Here is a 22,203-nt window from a genome sequence, read left to right on the forward strand (position 1 = left end):
CTAAATTCATATTTTGAATCAATATTTCTTAAAATTATTTGGAATTTATTTTGCTATTTGCATAGTAATATTAGCTCTAATTCAAATACTTTTCTATTTTTAAATATTGATTCCAAATATGAATTTAGACCAAAATATTCAGCTAATAATCATTTCTTTATACAGTCGGTGGCAACCCTTGCCATTTTCAGAAATGTGGTGCAATTATGAAATGGTTAAATAAAAAATACATAGTACAGTTTAAACAAAATTAAATAAATTATTAATTAAATTTCATACTTTACATAGATAATAAATATAATTCAAATACAATATCAAATTTAAAAAGTAAACAAATTAAATAACTTATATGTGACTGGAATTATATGAATATTGTATAAAACTGAATTTCATTAATTAATATTACTTTAGAATACTAGTGTATGAGACTCTAAATTGTCAAAGCTGTAATTAAGCAGAAAAGCAGCTGCCAGGGAAATGTCTACATTCGGATTATATGCATAAAATACATGCTTGTAGCACAAAATGGTGTTATGGACAGTACATAATAAGCATCAGGTGACATGCATTTGGCACTATATGAGTTACTCTTGTTTACTACAGCCTTTAAAGAACGACCATATAGAGACAGACGGTTGTTTCTTTTGCAATATTTTGCTATTACATTGTTTTGCAATGATAGAGACTAATATATTAACCCCCTGTTCGCCCTCCAAGGATCCTTTGTGCAGTTTCATACTGCAGTATTTAAATAAAACGTGAATTTTGCTTGTACTAGGAGTGGAGCAGAAGAGAAAATGACTAAACGACGTGCTAAAAGGTCAGTTTCTTCACTCTTCCCTGAAGCTTTAAAGTCCCAAACTTCCTCATGTATAATGAAGCACAAGTTAATTGTTCCCCTGTGTACCTCTGAGGCAGAGAGAATTGAATAATTACCATGCTCCTGGTCTCCCTCAGGTTCTCTTTGTGTACTTAGCAACTAGAGCCTGGGAATAGATATTAATTACGGTAAACAGCGTCAGGCCTCTTTCATAACAGACAGGTTTGCAGGGTGATAATGTGATGTCACATGTGATGTGAGTTGATGTGATGTGTTTGTCAGGCATGATGGGATGCTGCTGTATAAAGGTCAGCTGTCTGATTATTGATTACTTGTTCAGGGTTTCAGTGGAATAATCAATATGGCCCTGTGGTGATGTCAGACAGTCGTGTCAGTTTTAACAGTAGTGAAAACATGTCATTTTATGTGATGTTATTATGATAAAAATGAAGCCAACCCTTTTTAAACATGCCTAGAGCTAGATATTGGTCCTCAGCTTTCCAGTCAGCCGTACAGCCCTTCTCTTCGTGTGTGTGAGGGAGAGATATTAGACATTTACAGACTTAACTGTGTGACTTCTCACTCCTTGTTTTAGACCTAAAACCTGCATTTATGCTTTACATTTGAATTCTTTTGCAAGTAAATTCATAATTTTGTTTACACTGAGAGTGTTGACAGTTTTGTTGAGAATACATTGAAAAAAGCCCAATATTTTTCACATAGTGTTGCATTATATATCCATAAAAACTCCCTATCGGTTTTGTAATAAGATGAGCTGCATATTTTTAGCTGTTGACACACAGACTGGCCTGTGTCCTTGCTCCACTGAAGGGGTGTGAAGCTGAGGGGGTGACATCGAGGCGAGTTTACCCATCCTACTATAAAGAAGGTCAAGCTCATGAATATTAAACAGGGCGCGTGATTGGACGCTTCCAAACATACGTCAGCACAATCGCATTAATATTCATGTAAGCGAGCCGTCGCTATAGTACGATTGGTAATTTTCGTTTGTAGCGTTGAGAAGTCTGATTCATTTAAGAGAATCGGTTCGCTCGAAGTGGTCGGTTTAGAGAGTCGGTTCAAACGAGTCAACGCTGAAAAGCGCTCTTAGAAAGAGGCATTTAACGTCCTGTATTTATTTATTTTTTTGTAGAAACAAATAGTTTGCCTGTATAACTACGCATTACTGAGAGCTTTCGACATGAAAGCAACGTCTCTCTTACAATCAAATTGATGAAGCAAAAATGACAATTTCCTAAATAGGCTACTAATTATATCGTTTGGTGTTATACTTACGCTACATATGTAACCTATATGTCAGCTTCACTCAAACATTACTTTCTCCATTCAAACCGAATGATTCACGAAAGCTTTAAGAATCGCTTCGTACGAATCATTAGGAAGAAGCGACTCAATACAACTATTCCTCCGCGAATCGGACATCGCGTTCGTTTGCATCTAGACAGTGATCTCTCCGGTATCGTTCCGTATTAACACACAGACTGCCTGAAAAGCCAGGTTTATCAGGACAGCGAAACTGAAGCTGTGCCAGTATCCTGATTATTAATGACTTCTGGTGGAAAACGCCTTCGGGTCGAGCATACGGTGGATTTTCATGTGTTTCACGGGTGAGAGATTGATCTTTGGCACACTTTACATCCTCGAAGGAGCCACAGATCGGAGCGTGCTATGGATGCGTTACGGATAAACGCAGCTGCATTTCCATGAGATACGGACCGTCTGAAGAGAGATCCTCGTTTCCATCACTGAACCTCTGCGAAAATCTTCATTTGCACGTCTTGTGGTCATTTCAATAGTGAAAATGTGAGGATATGTGCCATTTATAAGTATAACAGAAGGCAGCAGCGCTGTATTGTAAATGCATTTCTGTATTTCTCACAGCACCGGAGCGCAACATGTATTTCCTGCGTGAATCCTGTAATGCATTTTAACAGACTGTATCAGGCCAAGATACGCTCTCCGATCACGATCGCGTCAGTTTTCTCGATTTAAGCTGCCGTTCGGGTTTTATTTTGCTTATCACGGGGTGTGATGCTGATCTGGAGCGAAACATCTCGTTCATCGGTCGCCTCGCTTCCTTCCTGAGTCCTGATGTTCTTCATCCATGCGAGGATTCACCATGGAGACCCACAGTGAGCGCTGGTGGACACCGAGACTGGATCCTGGGCAGGAAACAGAGAGGCTGACGGATGTGTAAACAGCTCTTTTTGTCGCCTTCATGTCAACTTGCTGAGACTTGTCTTTGCAGATCTCAGAAAAACAAATGCGTATAGCCTAGCTGGGGGCATTTGTTCGAGAAGCACATCTCAAGTGCTCTAGGCCCTGGCGGGGGCCGATGCCACAAACATGCATGCAAGATCTGGTGCCCTGTCTAAACATGCCAGGCATGACAAGCAGGTGGCCGCTTCGGATCTGATCTCAAGTTTGGACATTAGCGAACATATTTCCAGGCAATGCTTTTCCAGCATCTGATGCATTAAAACCCACACAGAGTGTTAGTGTGTATTCACACCTGGAAAGTCTGCTAGTTCACTTGCTTTGGTCCGGACCAAATAGAATGTAGATTTTGTTTTTGTTTAATGCAGTTCGCTATCACACTGCCCTTTTTGCAAGTGAACCAGACATTGTAAACAAAACCACACGTGTGCTAAGGTCATCCATTCAGCCGTACCAGAGTTCGTTTGGAAGCAGACCACCTCTTCAGCTGGGTCTCGGTACAGATGTTTGGTCCTCACATGAGTGCGATTGCTGTATTCACACCTGCCCAAAAGATCTGCACCAAGGGGGGAAACGAACTTGAAGCTTTGAGCAAAGCCACTAGAAGGCAAGCCTGCAATCTTTAGCCAAAAAAGCATAACGACTAATGCTAAGGCAGTACGTGGAAAAGGAGACCAGAGGCCATTTTTTAATGCATGTCAATGGAGCAGAGGCTCCACTACGCTGAATAAACAGCTTTTTAGAGGAAACGGCTTATCATTTAATGAATCAACAGCCTATCAGCTAATCTTCAACATGTTTTACACTAAACAATACTTTTGGATTGAACTATTTCTAGAGTTCACCCTGAAAAAAAATGCTGTTTAATAAGAGAAGCCACTGACTTTTTGCGACAGATGGGATACAGCTTACAGCACTTCTCATTCATTCCTATGGTATCCGTAAACGGCAATTCAGTGTCGCACAACTCTGACTGAAATTCAATGACGTCAAGGCTGTAATGTGATTGGTTATTAAGGCCCACGTGATACAAGTTACGCTTTCTCCAATAGTAAGTGATACAGACCCTCTCATCTCCCTATAGTAAGACTTGAGTTCGATTCAATCGAACCAAACAAGACAGGTGTGAATACACCCTTAGTTTTTATAGCATCTTGTACAATCCAGCATCCCAGAATGCCTCGGAACCGGGCGTTTTCGGAGCCCGAGTATTCTGCGGAGTATTCAGCGGACTGTTCGGTCACCCTGCCCTCGGACCCCGGGCATGCGGTGGGACGCACCCATGAGGTGACGGTGCGCAGCTCCGGCTGCTGCCTGTGTCTGCCGCGGTTCATGCGTCTGACCTTCGCACCAGACTCTCTGGAGAACCTCTACCAGACCTACTTCCGCCGGCAGAGGCACGAGACCCTGCTGGTGCTGGTGGTGTTCGCGGCCCTCTTCGACTGCTATGTCATCGTGATGTGCACTGTGCTCTACACCGGCGATAAGCTGGCGTCTGTGGCCGTGGCGTCGGTGGGGCTGGCGGCGGACATCTTGCTGTACTTGCTGTGCCGGTTCGGTTTGCTCCCGGACCGCGTGACGCGCCGCCTGGTGCCCTACGCCTTGTGGGTGCTCATAGCGGCCCAGATCTTCTGTTACCTAGGACTGAACTTTGCCCGCTTCCATCAGCCCAGCGACACGGTGGGCTGGCAGGCGTTTTTTAGCTTTTCCTTCTTTTTGACACTGCCGCTGCGGCTGACCCCTATAGTGCTGATCACGGCCGTGTCCTGCGGCGTGCACACACTCGTCCTGGGCGTCACGATTGCCCAGCAGCAGCAGGAGGACATTCAGGGGGAGGCTCTGGGAAGACAGGTGAGAAAAATGTTGCCAGCAGTTTGGAGGAGTAAAGATGGGTCTTGAGAGATTCGAACGGTCATAAGGTTCTTTATTGGCATCTACTGTTCCATGAAGAAGGTTTAAAATCTCTATGGAACCTTTCCAATCCACAAAAAGTCCAAAAGAACCATTATTGGTTCCCCAAAGAACCTTTCAGTGATCACACTCTTAAAAATAAAGGCTCCAAAGGTGGGGTTTCACAGCGATGCCATAGAAGAACCCTTTTTGGTTCCCCAAAGAACCTTTCTGTAGTCAGTTCTTGTGTGAAGAAAATTTTTACGTGATTTAAAAAAAGAAAAAAATTATGCCAACAGTTTGGAGGAGTAAAAATGGTCCATAAGGTTCTTTATTGGCATCTATGGTTCCATGAAGACCCTTTAAAATCTTTATGGAACCTTTCCAATACACAAAAGGTCCAAAAGAATCATTTTTGGTTCCCCAGAGAACCTTTCAGTGATCACACGCTTAAAAATAAAGGCTCCAAAGGTGGGGTTTCACAGCGATGCCATAGAAGAACCCGTTTTGGTTCCCCAAAGAACCCTTAAGTGAACAGTTCTTAAAATAACCGTTTTTTCTTAATGTGAAGAACATTTTAATAATCTAAAGAACCTTTTTCCACTTTTGTGGAATGAAAAGATTCCATGGATGGTTGTGGAACCATTGATGCCAATAAAGAACCTTTATTTTTAAGAGTGCAGTTTTTAAAAGAACCATGTTTTGCTAAGTGTGAAGAACATTTGAATAATCTAAAGAACATTTTTCCACTAAAAAGAAGCTTTTGTGGAATGAAACAATTCCACGGATGTTAAAGGTTCTTGATGGAACCATCGATCCCAATAAAGAGCCTTTATTTTTAGAGCTGTATTGGAGAACATTTCTTTAGATTCTTTAAATGTTTTTCACACTTAGCAAAACATGGTTCTTCTAAGAACCAACCACCGAAAGGTGCTTTGAGGAACCAAAAATGATTTCTCTTGCATCACTGAGGAAAAAAACGACTTTTTAAAGCTTTGTTTTGTAATGATGTTCACATCTTCTCACAGTTCCTCCTGAGGTTTCTGATCAAAGTCCGATTCAACTGGTGTTAAAACCTGAGAATGTGAAAGACTCAATCACAACAATTTTTGGCATCAAACAAGCACATGCTTTGTAGTTTAACGGCCGCATGAAGATTTGACTCTCTTTAATATATATCTCAGTCATTTAAATCTTAAATTGTTAAGATACGCATCATTAAATTTGTTATTTTGATGGGAATACATCTTAAAAAGCCTTGTAGATTCAAGCCTCGTGGACTTGGGACAATTTTACACACACACATAGATACCTATATATCTATATAAATATAATAGCTAACAAAAATATACATGCACCTGCCAATGTTGGTACTATTAAAATATTGATATCAAGGTAACACTGTATAATAAGCTCCCATTAGTTTATGCATTAACCAGCATTAACTAACAATGAGCAATACATGTATTTATTAATCTTTATTAATCTTTGTTGATGTTGGTTAATAGAAATACAACTGTTCATTGTTAGCTCATGTGTATTAAATAATATTATTAATGCTAACTAATGCAGTTAAATAATGTTAAAATATGAAACCTTATTGTAAAGTGTCACTATATTACAACAGATTTGATCAAATATTTTTAATGCATAATAATGTATGAAACTAATTAATATAGCTAGTTAGAATAGTTCATATTTATATGTATATTCAACAAAAAGTTTAAATGTTAACTTATAGATTGAACTTCAGATTTAGTAATACAATTATTTTATGGATACAGTTGCGTCTGATCTCACATGCTACAATGGTTTTAAGTCCGTTATAAAATATAAATAATGTTACAATGCAGAAAATCTGGTCTTCTTGATATAATATAATATCTCTTGTTTTTGGGATGAAATATGACTGTGCATGAGTTAATCAGATTCATCTAATACAGCATAAATAGTAAGCTGATATTTGCTTCAGGGGCGTTTGTGTCGCAGCAGTCATAAGATGGTGACGGGGCCAGAAGGGCCGGCAGGTGGGTGTCCAGCCGAGGTGCTTCGCTCTTCTTACTCAGCAAGACTGTTTTTGGTACAAACTGCAGCCCCGAGAGGCGTAACACAGAAAGCAGTTTATTCAAACACATTACAGAGCAAGAACCCGGAGATCAATGAATCTCGTGAAACCTGTGACGAACAAGTTCAGGCTGTTTCACCCCAAAATCCACGAACCTTCACCATTTATTTATTCATTGCCTTTTTTGTGCTGATTAAAAAAAAAAAAAAAAATTTCATATCTAATTACAGCATTTTTACAGTATCACATTAAATAATTTCAGTATTTCATGATGACTAATCGTGTTTTCAAAATTATATATATATATATATACACAAATAAAACCTTATTTATACGTGATGGCAGTATTTTAGTAGTGCCTTTTTGTGCTAATTTAAAACATTACAGTAATATTTACTTAGTTTTGCAGATATTACAGTATTTTCAATGATGATTAATCTTGTATTCTAAATTATATCTACTGATTAATATAGTATTTATACATAATGGCGGTATTTGTTGTACTGCCTTTTTTGTTGATTTAAAAATATGAAAGTATTTTATCATTTACTTAGTTATTCCATTATTACCATATTTTCATGATGATTAACCGTGTTTTTCTAAATGATGTCTACAAATATATATGGTAGTCTAAAGAAACAGACTCTTGGTCAGGAAGGCTTGTTTGTCATGTCATGATGGTGCTGTTGTGTTTTGCAGTTGCTGGCCAACATTGTGATCTACTTCTGTGCCATCACAGTGGGCGTCATGTCGTATTACATGGCCGACCGCAAACACCGCAAGGCCTTTCTGGAGGCCCGGCAGTCGCTGGAGGTGAAGCTCAACATGGAGGAGCAAAGTCAGCAGCAGGTGAGAGAAAAAAACAGACCAAACCAACATGAGCGTGTGGAATTTAATGCTGGCCAATCGGTTCCTTCACACGAGACACGTTTTTTAAAAGCAGAACTTTTAACTTGAGCGTAGCATTCTTAGAACTCCGTGTCGTGCGAAAGACTCAAGAGCAGCGCTCACAGATGTCACAGCATTTACTGTGAGATGCTGCAGTCACGAGCTGCTCGTGTGTAACTGAACACAGTGCTGCGCTTCACTCAGAAGCACGCAGACCATTTCTCGATTTAGTTGAATCACAGCCTTTGTGGTTTGCCCTAAAATCCCACCCGACAAAACTGTCAATCAAACATCGGACATGACTTGATTAACTGAGAATGTGTGATACTGCATTGAGGACAGAAAACGCTTCTGGAGTTGATTTGTGTCTGTGTGTAGAGATTTAGCAGTCAGTGCGACACTTACAGAGCGAACGGCTCCTATTAGCTGCAAGTTGAGAAGAGAAATAGGTGTGTGTGTGTGTGTGTGAGAGAGAGAGAGAGCGAGAGAGAAAAACAGGCCGATAAGAGGCATATGAGGAGAAACTCCCTGAATACTAATGGAGGAGCAGGGGCTGCTGGGAGACGGGGTCCGCCAGCCAATCAAAGAGCATCCGGCTACGCAGGTTACCATGGCAACCAACCTCCTGAGACGATGTCAGCTGTAATCACACTAGCGACTCCCTCCTCTTGATCCTTCTCAACCTTTATCTTCTTTTATTGTCAGACTCTCGGGTGAATACACTGACCTGGTGTTCACGCTTTAGTGTGTGTGTGTGTGTGTGTGTGTGCTTGTCGTGTCAGAGTGGCATCACGTCGATGGCGCACCGGTCAAAGCGGAGCGGCTTGATGTGTTCACGTGTGAAATGTGTTTGGGCCTGAAAGGGCCTGCTGTGTTAACAGGTCGCCATCTGGAGCATCAGTTAATGATTAGTGCCGTCGATGCGTCAAGGAACATATTTGACCAATAAATTTGCATATATTTGTGCATTTTTTCCCCCAAGAGGTTCATTTGCTTTGCTTTTTCTTTGAGTAAGTGAATGCTAGTCAGTGTCTGTTAGCTGAGAGGTCATACCTAAAGCTGACTAAACTTTTAGCACAGATAGAAATCAAAGTTTGTTAAGATTTCTCATATTCTCACCAAGGCTCCATTTATTTGATCAAAAATACCGGAAAAACACTAAAAATGTGAAATATTATTGCACTTTAAAATAGCTGTTTTCTGTGTGAATATATTTGTTAAAATGTAATTTATTCCTGTGATTAAAGCTGTATTTTCAGCATCATTACTCCAGTCTTCAGTGTCACATGATCCTTCAGGAATTCTAATATACTGATTTACTGCTCAAGTATCATTTCTGATGATTATCAATGTTGATCAATAGTTGTGCTGTTTCATATTTTGTGGAAATCGTGATTCAGTATGATATTTTTCAGGATTCTCTGATGAATATAAAGTTCAGAAAGAACAGCATTTATTTTAAATAGAAATCTTTTTGTGACATTTTAAGTGTCTTTACTGTCACTTATGATCAATTTAATGCGTGCATGTTGAATGTTTAAAGGTTTTTTCTTTTTTGAAAGTCTTTTTTAAAAATAGTTTGTTAGTTGTCTTTACAGGATTTGTAAAAATAATTTTTGTCCAGGTTTTTTTTTTCTTTTTAGAACTTTCAAAAAATATTTTCAGATTTGTTTTATTTATTTATTTTTTTCTTTATAAAATTTTTGGAAATTATAATTTTTTTATTTTTTAGAATTGTTAAAAATTACTGACTGTTGCATTTATTTCCTTGTTTTATAGAATTTACAAATATTTTCTTTATTTTATTGTTTGTTCTTTTTAGAATTTATAAAAAACTTTTCTGTTCAGTTTTTTTTATTTAGTTTATATATATATATATAAATGATATACATATAAAAATAATTTTTACAAATCCTGTTTGGGTATGTTGTGTCCTATTTTCTTTGTGTATTAATTTCTTGTATCCTTAATTTCTTGGAATTAAACACGATTAAAAACATTTAATTAAATGCAATGCATTATTTTCTTGGAATTAATGATTAAAAATGGAATTAAACACAGTAAAAATTGGTTTAAAATTGTGTTTTGGTATTAATAACCGAAACTTAAAAAATGAGGTTTTAGTAAGCAAACAAGCAAGAGGTGGTTTATGTGCAGAATTGTGTGAATATATCCCTGAATTCTGCAGATGCAGATAGTATATGGGTGTATAATCAGCGTTTGTTCTTCTGCGTACAGGAGCGTCTCCTGCTGTCCATCTTACCCAAGCACATCGCAGACGAGATGCTTCAGGACATGAAGAAAGAAGCCAGTCAGAAAGAGATGCAGCAGTTCAACACCATGTACATGTATCGGCACGAGAACGTCAGGTCAGTGTGTTACGATTACAGCAGTGTATCAGTAAACGAGGGCAAAGCTTGATGTCGTCATTTGCTGATTGTCTGAAGTTGACCGTGTTTGTGTTGCAGTATTCTGTTCGCAGACATCGTGGGCTTCACTCAGCTGTCCTCGTCCTGTAGCGCACATGAACTGGTGAAGCTGCTGAACGAATTGTTCGCCCGTTTCGACAAGCTAGCAGCTGTGAGTTACTGATATCTGTATGCAAGCTTTATTCAACACACGTTTGATCATTTTTACAAGATGAAAATATTTTGGGTGACTAATGATCTTAAGTTATTCATATAGAGTGCAACAGTGGTATTTAAAGTAAAAATCACATTCATTTTCTCCATAGAGAATCTACGGTACTGGGATGCGGTGGATTGTGGGGGGTATTGGGGGGGGGGGGGGGGGATAGAAAATAGAATAAGATATTTTATTCTGATGCCGGCTCAACATCGTGATGTCTATCAATGGCATCGTCGATGGCATCGTCTATCAGTCCAACCCTAATTAGAGTATTAGTAGACTGTCTGCTTAATATCTTCTAACACTTTATTCTGATGGGTCCACAACATACCGACTATGAGAAACTTTGCAAGTATGTGTCAGATTATTCTACTAACCCTAAACCTAACCTCACAGTCTACTCTGAGAGCTAGTAGACATGTAGTTGCAAATGAATGAGAATTAGTTGACATGTAGTTACTTATAGTTAGTAGAATGTCTAAAGTGGACTATCAAAATAAAGTGTAATCAGTAAGTAATGTATTCACACCCGTGCGCATCTATATGATAATCTTCCACGTGAGACACGCGGACATATAAACAAGCACATCACCTCTGTCGTAATGATGACAGTAGCGCACACAAAATAGTAGCTGTTTGCTCGGCACGGTTCAGATCACCTGACTACACCCTTACTGCCTCATACACTGGAAAAAACATATTTTTTGAAGTTGTAAATAAAACCGAGATTATGGAAGAAAACTAAGTATTCCCGGAATCAAGGCAGCTGAAAAAGTGGATGCATATTGTTGCTCTCAGTTGATGCTCATTTAATTACTGGTGAAGTCTGAAGCTAAGATGCTTTACTTTCAGAAATACCATCAGTTGAGGATCAAGATTCTGGGCGACTGCTATTACTGTATTTGTGGCCTTCCAGATTACCGCGATGACCATGCGGCCTGCTCCATCATGATGGGTTTGGCCATGGTCGAGGCCATTTCGTGAGTGATGCATGCTGAACTGTTCAGGAGTGTTCATGAGAATTAGCGACTGCTTCATGACAAGGATTTTTAAATAGCTCGAGTCGGGAGTGCGTGAGTATGATGAGGTCTGACACATTCATCTGGATTTCAGATACGTTCGAGAGAAGACGCAGACGGACGTGGACATGCGTGTCGGATTGCATTCTGGGACGGTTCTGGGTGGCGTGCTCGGACAGAAGCGCTGGCAGTATGACGTGTGGTCGACTGACGTGACGGTGGCCAACAAGATGGAGGCAGGAGGAATACCAGGGTAAAAACCTGCACATTCACCAGTGATAAAGGGTTTAGTTTGGTTCTGAATGCTAGGGGAAATTCACTAGACGTTCACTAGCTATCCATTTATGAAAATAGTAAGTGTGAATGCCTTCTTAGACACAGTCAAGACGGACAGGAATTCAGAAGTGACTCAGATGAGTGTGTCTGGTTGTTCAGGTCACATATATAAACTCCACTCCTCCCTAAATGAACTATGCCTGAATACAGGAGCGCTGCAGTCATGGATGAGACTCAGGGATGGAAACATCTGGATATACTTTATGTTTGATTATTAGACTCTTATCTGTCATAATCATCAGTAAGACTCAATTAGAATGAGACCCACCCTTAATTGCTTAATTGTACAGAATGTCCACTTGTAGTGAACTTTGAGTGAAGCAGCTGGTTTAGTTTGCCAGTAACACACTCAGGCTGTGTTTGAACTCACTCACATGTGTGTCTGGTAGGCGAGTGCACATCTCCCAGAATACCCTGGAGTGTCTGCATGGAGAGTTTGATGTGGAGCCGGGGAACGGAGGAGACCGCTGCGAGTACCTGAAGGAAAGGGGCATTGAGACGTACTTGGTGGTGGTGCCCAAGGGACCCGTGGGTAAAAACGGCATCAACGGGGTAGTGAGTGTCATTTCTGTTACTGTCGTTTCTGTTTCTCTGTGTCTCTCTCATTCTCATGCTCTCGCCGGTGGTTTCCTCCAGAAGCTTTCAGTGACGTCGTCTAATGGGAATTCTCCATTGCTGATCAACACTACGGAGTGCAACGGGAGCGTCCACACGGCCTGCACCACACCGGAGGAGCCAGAGGAGCTGGACACGCGGGTAATGACATGATCATCTCACACACTCATGTGCAACTGTTGCCAATGGAATCTGTTAACTTTAGAAGTTCTTTACTTAATTACAGCTTAAAATGGCAAAGGTTTTCAATTCAGTCCCTGAAAAAATGCATAAATGAACAAAAGTTCTGTTAGTAATAATAATGCTAGGTGCAAATTGTATATGGCACTTATATTTTACACTTAGACTTTACACTATTTATATACACGTTATAATATTGGCACCCTTGGTAAATATGATCAAATATGAAATATGAGCAAAGGCGGCTGTGAAAAAAAATCTGCATTGTTTATCCTTTTGATCTTTCGTTCAAAAGAATTCACAAAATTCTAACCTATCATTGAAGTACAGTTGTGGTCAGAATTATTGGCACCCTTGGTAAATATGACCAAAGAAGGCTGTGAAAATTAATCTGCATTGTTAATCCTTTTTATCTTTTATTAGAAAAATTCACAAAAATCTAACCTTTCATTGGATAATAAGAATTTAAAAGGGGGGGAAATATTATGAAAAACATTATGAAATAAATGTTTTCCTCTAATACATGTTGGCCACAATTAACGGCACCCTTTTATTTAATCCTTTTTGAAACCTCCATTTGTCAGTTTAACAGCTCTAAATATTCTCCTATAATGCCTGATGAGGTTAGAGACCACCTGACAAGAGATCAGAGACCATTCCTTCATCCAGAATCACTCCAGATCCTTTAGACTCACAGCTCCATGACGGTGCTTCTTCTCTTCAGTTCACCTCACTCATTTTCTACAGGGTTCAGGTCAGAGGACTGGAATGGCCAGCAGAAGCTTGGTTTTGTGCTCAGTGACCCATTTTTGTGCTGTTTTTGAGGTTTGTGTTTGGATTATTGTACGGTTGTAAGATCCAAGTATGGCCCAGAGTCAGTCACTTATTGATTTTTTTATCTGTTGGTATTTGATAGAATCCATGATGCCATGTGTCTAAACAAGATGTCCTGGATCTCCAGCAGAAATATAGGCCCACAACATAAAAAATACAGCAGTATATTTCATTGTACACATGGGGTACTTTTTATCCCTGTGTTCACCAAACCCATCTTGAGTGTTTGCTGCTAAAAAGCTCATTTTTTTAGTTTCATCTGACCATAGAAGCCAGTCCCATTTGAAGTTCCAGTCCTGTCTGATAACTGAATATGCTGGAGATTGTTTTTGGATGAGCTAGGAGAATTTTTCTTGAAACCCTCCCAAACAACATGTGGTGATGTAGAGGATGTTTTACCATTTGTTTTTAAGGTTTTCTGACCCCGAGACTCAACTATTTTCTGCAATTCTCCAGCTGTGGTCCTTGGAGAGTCTTTAGCCACTCAAACTCTCCTCCTCACCGTGCATTAGGACGATATAGACACACGTCCTCTTCCAGGGAGTTTCGTAACATTTTATGTTGATTGTAAATTCTTAATTATTGCCCTGATGGTGGAAATTGGAATTTTCACTGCTTTAATAAAGCCACTTCACTAATTTGTGAAGCTTAATTATCTTTTGCTGCACACCAGAAATATATTCTTTGGTTTTTCTCATTGTGATGGATGATTAAGGGAATTTGGGCTTTGTTTTCCCTCCAATTTATATTTCTGTGAAACAGGAAGCCATGGCTGGATAATTTCATGTTCATAATCATCCTGGAGTGCTTAAAATTTGTGAATATGAATGGGAATATGCTTCAGAGATATTTTTCTCACAAGAATTTCTAGGGGTGCCAATAATTGTGTCCAACGTGTATTTGAGAAAAACATTTATTTCATAATGATATTTCCCCCCATTTTCAATTGTTTTAGTTCAATGAAAGGTTAGATTTTTGTGATTTTTAATTTTTTTTTAATAAAAGATCAAAAGGATGCAGGTTTATTTTCAGAGCCTTCTTTGATCATATTTACCAAGGGTGCCAATAATTCTGACCACGATTGTGTAGGTTGGGGGGGGGTCTCATTGTGAAATAAATGCTTTCTCTAGTTAATGTTGGCCACAATTATTGGCACCCAATTATTACAACGTTCTTTTCCCAAGATTACAGCTCTGAGTTTTCTCCTATATTGCCTGAAGAGTTTGGAGAACACCTGATTGGAGATCAGAGATCAGAAATAGCTATAATGAACAAGTTACAACCCATTTTACTTCTGAAATGTAGAGCATTTATTAGCGAATCAGAGGGAAAAACTTTTGTTTTATTTTATTCCTGTATTTCCTTATAATTAACTAGTTGCTGACTCACCTGAACAAGTAGTTGACTTATTGGTCTTAAGGAAGCCCTGGATTATTACAGCACTGGTGTCAAAATGGCCCTTCAAACGGTATATTTCAGTATGTTTATATAATAGCATGATAGTACCAGACAAAAAAAAAGTTTCATTCTTATTGATCAGAAAGTTTTCACAGATAAGGTCATTGCATACGTTCATTGCATTCATATGAAATTTTTGCACGTTAAAAAATAAGTACGACCTCACGTTATGTCAATCACGTTTACACACTGCCTCCAAAATTTTTGTCCGTCATAAAAAAAAATTGCATCGGGTTCGTTTTTTTCAGTTTTTTCGCATTCATAGCAAGCATTTTGAGAGGTATTTTATCGGTTCAGAGGCACCTGTAGTGCCTAGTAGACCAGGACACACACACAAAATAATTTCAAGACAGCACATTCCTTAGCAGGAGTTAAGACTTCCACTCCCAGCATCTGCATTTGACTGGCTGGCCGATTTTCTGCCCTAAATCTCTTTATCTCAGGAGACCTCTAAAAACCAAGATAAATTTGAGGGAGCATCTGGACGTCTTCCAGAACAGGACTTTACTGTGGCTTTCTTATCACTTAAACATAATTCAACCAGAAACAGGACAAAGACCTCTGGATCTGGACACGACCTCCTGACTGCTTAACATGTAATTCAATGATTGTATCAACCAGGAGAGACGGTTTTACAACTGACGTCCGAGCTAAGAAAAACACCAGATCTCCACGAGAATGACATTCCCACGACCTCCTGTTTCTCCCCAGCAGAGAAGCACGCCTTTTCTTCTTATTGGCAAAACAAAGAAGATCGGACCTTTATGGGTGTTCCGAAAGACATAATAATTGTTGCTGCTACCGAATAGACAATATATATTGTGGTTGTGTGTTTATTTTATGTCTTTCATATGCTTGGTGTGATTATTTAGAAGGTAGCATGTTAATCGATGCATTAACCCATGTAGTATATAAAATTAAGGTATGTACTTTGTGTATACTAAATACCTGTTGCGTCAGCAATAATTTGGTGTGGATGAAAGTTGACTTTTCTCATCGTAATGTATGATTAAAACACTTATAGGAATCTGCTCGGATATGTTCTTCATTTTATGAAATAACTCAGCAAAGGATTTACGCACGGAAAACTGAGCTGTGTGGGGCGGGGCTCCACCTACAGAAACACTTGTGATTGGATCAAACAGCAAAAGCCCGTTAAAGACAGACGCCCAGCTTTGCTTAGTTGCTTGCTACTTGCTCGCGCGCTGTTTGAAGCTTCGGCTCCTCATCTGATCACGCTGTTAAGCGCTCTCAGCCATCTGGCAAGGATCCACACATGCCTTCAAAGTTCTGACCAAGGAAACTTTAACACCTGAAGCCGAAAGAACTCTAAACAGACTTCCTAAGCCCGTCATCACGTCACAGAGAAACCAACCAATTGCAAGAGAGCATCCCCAGTGACATCACGCAACAGCGATTTCAGCAGCCAATCCGCACCCGGGGTTCCCTCAACCAGGAAAGGAACGAAACAACTCAGAGCAAGTAATCAAATAATTCTTGATAATTCTGCTGGAAACTGGTTGCATTCATCTTTAAGAGTAAAGATAGTAAAGTTCCTTGCTTGTGACTCCCTCAGGTTGAAGTTAGAGCATTCTTGGAAACGAGCATTAGAAACTTAAACTCTCTTTAAATCAAAACAATTACATTTACACATTTAGCTGACGCTTTTATCCAAAGCGACTTACAATTGCTATATATGTCAGAGGTCGCACGCCTCTGGAGCAACTAGGGGTTAAGTGTCTTGCTCAGGGACACATTGGTGTCTCACAGTGGATTCGAACCCGGGTCTCTCACACCAAAGGCATGTGTCTTATCCACTGCGCCATCACCACCCCTTAATTAATTGCCTGCAGCGTGTATGTGTGTTTGTGTGTGTACGTATTCTGTTTTGTTATTTTAGCTTAGTAGTGTTGTAGAGTAGCAAATAAACTTTGTCTGGTGTTATGTGATTTTGAAGTCTTAAACTATTTGCCAAAGATCGCGTTACCTATGCTAAAATTTACCTATGCTAAAATTACCTAATCAATTCGGTATTACTGTGGCCACGGGAATAATCTGAATTGTTAAAACATACTTGTTTTAATGCTTGCTAGACAAGTCGTTAATGAGGTATCGTTAATAAGGTATAAGTTGGACGTATTGATTAATATCCATTAATCATACGAATATGAAATCGGTACGACTCGATTTCCAGAAACTAAAATTAAATTAATAGTTCTAAAAGTACTACACACCGTACAAGCAAAAGCCAAAATCCAGAATGGCGACTGTCAAATTCATCCACTTCGTCTCGCAGCACAAAACACCGTAAAGATCCTTGCACACTAAGTTCACAGAAATTGGTGGTCTTCTTTTTAATATGTGGCTTTAGTATCACTAGCAAAGCTGAGCCACTGACTGAGCCACTGACATCCTGAAGTAAACTTTGAATCACCCGGGGTATTCCTACTGCTCCTTAATAAGGAGGGGGAACTCTCCGTCCTCTCTATACCTCAGGATTGGATGGACCCAGTATTTCCTTTCTTTTTCTTTTTTTAAGAAGCGAGAGGACAACAAAATCATCCTCAATGCTTGAAGACTCTATTTAATAGGCTACTGTTTTGCAAATTTGCAAAACGGACTAATTAAAACACATCGGACTCAGTTTGCAAGGTTTCTGTACATGATGAATTTTTAGGATAATGAATACGAAAAAACTGCAGAGACCATCATTGCATTGAATCATCGTTAAATTTGTTGAAAATTTGTGCCAAATATTTCAACTTTGATGTGTTTCGGATGATAATGTTTTTTGGATATATAAGCTTGCTGATCACAGAGAACAGACAGCAGGTAATTGTGTGTGTTTTTGGTCGTAGGTGGTGAACCCCTCGTTTCCAAACCCTCGGCGTCGTTTGCGTCTGCGTGATCTGGCTGAGAGAGTGATCGACGCTCAGGAGAACGAACAGGAGCTCAACAAACTCCTCAATGAAGCGCTGCTGGAGAGAGAGACAGTACAGGCGTACGTTATTATCAAAATAATATACTTCAAAAGCATGAGCTGAATGTATAGATTTCAGACACATTTGTTAGTCAACACATCAAAATAAGTGTACTTCTTTAAAACACGGCAAATGACTATTAAAACATCATGATTTCAAATGTACTTTAAATGAAACTTTTAATATGACAATGTTATAAAGTGCACTCTTTAAAGGTGTACTTACAGTAAGTGTGTTAAGAAACACAGCCATCAAAGTGTCTCGCTTTAAGTATACTTTAGTGGCCTTTTATTTCATTAATGTTATATTGGCCTGGTTTCACAGACGGCTTAGACTTTACTTTACTTACTTTACTTTGTTTATTTTTACAGGGACAATGCACAATTAAAAGTAATTGCACCAGAGTTAGCTAATAGCTAATTTACATCTGCTGTATTAAATAACATACAATATTACATATGCACCACATAGAACATCACAATACATATATCCACAAAAGTAAAAAACAATATATAAAAAAAAAAAAAACACAAGACTTACAACACAGTCATGAGTGGTTGCAAATTTGTTCTGACAGTATCCAGTGCTTAAGATTAGTTTTAAAAACTGTGTATCTGTCAGTGCTTCGAATGTTTGTAGGTAAAGAATTCCATAACCTCACTACTCTAACCGAGAACGCTGTTTGACCAAAGGCAGTTTTTAAAATACATGCAAACTGTCTTGCTTACATTAAGGGACAAACAAGACTTATTTAACCAATTCAAGACTTCCACCATTGCAGATGTCAGTTTGCTTGCATGAACAAAAAGCACAGTATCATCTGCATACATTAGAACGTTAACACCTGGACATACTTGAGGGAGATCATTAATATAAATACTAAATAAAATGGGTCCTAAAATAGACCCTTGAGGAACCCCTATAGGACAGCTAGCAAAAGAAGAACACTTATCAACCACTCTTGCACATTGTTTCCTCTTAGTCAAATATGATCTCATCCAGGTCAAGGGAGTAGCAGATAAATTAAAATTCTGAAGTTTGTAAATTAAACAGTTATGATTAACGGTGTCAAATGCTTTTGCAAGATCTAAAAACACAGCACCAACAACACCACCTTTGTCAAGTTGACTTCTAATTTGTTCGACAAAAAAATAATTAGAAAAAACAAATTATTATTTAATTTCTCCTCAAGTTGACCGACTAGTGATTTTGGTATAATATTAAAAAAGCCTTTGCCCTCTAATTTATATAAAAATCGTTGTTTTGTCAACTTTCTTACAATTAAGGTCAAATTGTGGTCTGACATACCAGTTACCAAATTATAACATTTTGTAATTCTTTCAGGTTTATTACTAAAAATTCAATCTATCTGAGTTTGTGTTGATTGAGTAACTCTAGTTGGGCCAAGGATACTGATCTGATATACTTTTGAGTTGCTGTCTCTTAACTTTTTCCATCCAATTTATATTAAAATCACCTAAAACAATTAATTCAGTTTTCGAACCGATTTCCTTTAATACGGATTTCAATTTGTCATAACATATTTTTGTAGAATCAGGAGGTCGGTATAATCCATCCACAGTAAAAGACATTTGGGGAGATAAAACAATAGAAACAATAACACTTTCTAAGTCTTGCGCGGAATTAAGATGAACACATTTAAAATGATTGCGAACGTACAAAAGAACTCCTCCTCCTCTACCTAATTTTCTATCTTTTCTAAAAACATGATACCCAGGTACAGAAAAAGCAGTCCTTGGTGATAACTCAGTTAGCCATGATCCCGAGAGAAAAAGAAAGTCCAAATCCGAATCCATCAACAAACCTTCGATTTGCTCAGTCTTTGATACAATACTTCTAATATTCAAATGTCCGCCGAGCAGTCCTTTGGGTTTTAACTAGACTAAGCCAGGACTAAGTAATTTTTATAAACATGCCTAGAATAAAACAGTACTGGTGTGCATCTTGAGACAAAACAAAGGCACTGATATATTTTAAGATCAGTCAGTGCAAGTTTATTTCAGTTGAAACAGCTCAGACTTATATTTTAGTCTAGGACTAGGCTTAAGCCTTGTCTGTGAAACCGGGGCTATATCTGCTAGTATAGGTTTTTAAAAAGTAGATTTGTAGTGCACTACTAGTCAGCGCACTTCTTTTTCCACAATGTTTGTGTATGTGTGTGTGTTTTCAGGCTGAAAGGGAAGTACACGAATCGTCTGTCTCTGCGCTTTACTGATCCGGAGCTGGAGACGCGCTTCTCGGTGGAGAAGGAGAAGCAGAGCGGAGCGGCGTTCAGCTGCTCATGTGTGGTGCTGCTCTTCACCGCTGTCATGGAGGCTCTCATTGACCCCTGGTCAGTTAACTATTAACACATCACCACACAAACACCATCAGCCTCGGCCCAGCCTCCTATTTTAGCAGCCAAAGGTCAACAGAGGCCAGTCATGATCTGTTTACAGTTATTATAGCATCTGTTTGTTGGTCTAAAAATAAGGTCCTGTTGCTATTTGGCGTTTGCCTTTGTCTCGGGCTTTGCTCAAACTGCACTTATCGATCAAATGAAAGTGATCAGAGACTGGGGCTGTCAGGCTCCAAAAATAAGCAAAAAATTACCATTAAGTTGACAAAACTGATTCATATGACTCATGACTTTTGAATTCATTGAATAGTTTTGCCACTTTATTTTGCAAAAGATTGCTGATATGATCTAATATCATATTATCTGCACTTCAAAAAGCGATAACTAGCAATTGTTATGTTTCTGCCTTATTTAAATCATATGAAGTTTTGTATTTGGGTTGATTGAGCGGTATTAAATTATATTTTTGATTTGAATAAATGCAGTTAATTTAGATGTTGCCATTTTTTGTGTGCAAGTACAGTTTTATACTTTTATGATTTGAAGTTGAATATAAATGCAGATTTAATACAAATTAACCACACTTCTTTTGCACACAGTATGTGTTTGAAAAGCATTAGGGTAGGAATGGCCCATGTTCATTTTCCCCTGTCTATGTATTTTTGCTCCGCACAGGTTGGTTGCAAACTATGTGACTCTGGCCGTCGGTGAAGTCTTGCTGCTCGTTCTTACTCTCTGTTCACTGGCAGCCATTTTCCCACGGGTGAGTTTCTGTTCTTACACCTTCCTCAGCCAATCACACAGAACATGTGTCCACTTGTTTGGATGCCGTTTCACTCAAAAATACGGTAGTAAAGTTGGTTCCAGCTTCTGTGTGATGTCAACTTTAACATGAAATTCAATGCATCTCGTCTCTAAGTATTTGGCGCTCATTTGCTGTATTTAGATTTCTTTGCTATGAGATTTCCTGAACATGCACGCTTCTGCTTTCTATTATTTGCCGGGATCATGATGACAAATGTTTCCATTTCCAATGCATCTATGTCGACGACTTATGTAATATTAATATAAGCAGTCACATGAATGAAATGTAGTTCCCGAGGCTCTTCCATTTACTGTTGGAACATGCAGCGGTATATTTGACTCATCCTCATTAGTTAGGTCAACACATTCCCAACTGACCAATAAAGTTCCCGGCATTGATTCCCTCTCAAGCACACACACAGATTGAGGCGAGCACAGAGATAATGTGTTTCTGGAAGGGGAGACGGACACACACAACAGATGAAGGACGTATGAGTCCATATGGCTTAACTGAAGAATTTATTGATTTTAAAAAGCATGAATTAAATCAATTGTTTCCACAATCACTGTACATGCAGCCGCCGCGGGGCTGAGCTGAACACATGCACACTGTGATTAGATCACAGGCCTTTCAATTGACCTCTCTGCTCACGTACTGTCAGAACAGGTCATGTGCATACAAGGTTAACAGCTTCTGCTGTGATTGGATGTTTATGTAGCTATTTTTGTCTTGTTTTCAAAAGGTATTTCCAAAGAGATTGGTGTCGTTCTCCACTTGGATTGATCACACGCGCTGGGCTCGCAACACTTGGGCCATGGCAGCCATCTTCATAGTCACAATGGCCGACATAGTAGATATGGTAAAAAACAAGTGAATTAAGTAAACAAAATAAAAAAAAAATGTGTAATGAGGTGCTTAATCTTCAAAAAAAAAAAAAATGATCATCAACCTCAGGTAGTCAGTTTTTTTATAATAGCTCTTTTATTTTATTGTATGTATTTTTCATTCTAATAAATAGCTAAATAAATAGGGAATATAGGGATGCAAGTAACAGTGTTGCAAATTCAGACTAATTGTAATTTGGGGC

At 38.9% G+C, this 22,203-nt stretch overlaps 1 protein-coding gene across 2 annotated transcripts in view; it reads left to right on the forward strand.

The window, feature by feature from the left end:
• Positions 1–4,234: 4,234 nt before the first annotated feature.
• LOC306878602 (adenylate cyclase type 3-like) overlaps positions 4,235–22,203 on the forward strand; it is a gene marked incomplete at its 5' end in the record, with an annotated part of 29,055 nt that continues 11,086 nt past the window's right edge. The window contains 12 exons of one of the 2 annotated variants that reach the window (XM_079431027.1): positions 4,235–4,909; positions 7,713–7,862; positions 10,140–10,270; positions 10,370–10,481; positions 11,382–11,509; positions 11,643–11,801; positions 12,274–12,439; positions 12,521–12,640; positions 17,830–17,972; positions 20,144–20,305; positions 20,987–21,074; positions 21,859–21,975. In XM_079431027.1, the coding sequence (XP_079287153.1) occupies positions 4,235–4,909; positions 7,713–7,862; positions 10,140–10,270; positions 10,370–10,481; positions 11,382–11,509; positions 11,643–11,801; positions 12,274–12,439; positions 12,521–12,640; positions 17,830–17,972; positions 20,144–20,305; positions 20,987–21,074; positions 21,859–21,975 (2,151 nt within the window). The remainder of the gene's footprint in view (positions 4,910–7,712; positions 7,863–10,139; positions 10,271–10,369; positions 10,482–11,381; positions 11,510–11,642; positions 11,802–12,273; positions 12,440–12,520; positions 12,641–17,829; positions 17,973–20,143; positions 20,306–20,986; positions 21,075–21,858; positions 21,976–22,203) is intronic. The other variant, XM_079431028.1, reaches the window with a different exon arrangement.

This window comes from Barbus barbus (genome assembly GCF_936440315.1).
Source record: "Barbus barbus genome assembly, chromosome: 12".
Classification (NCBI taxonomy): domain Eukaryota; kingdom Metazoa; phylum Chordata; class Actinopteri; order Cypriniformes; family Cyprinidae; genus Barbus; species Barbus barbus.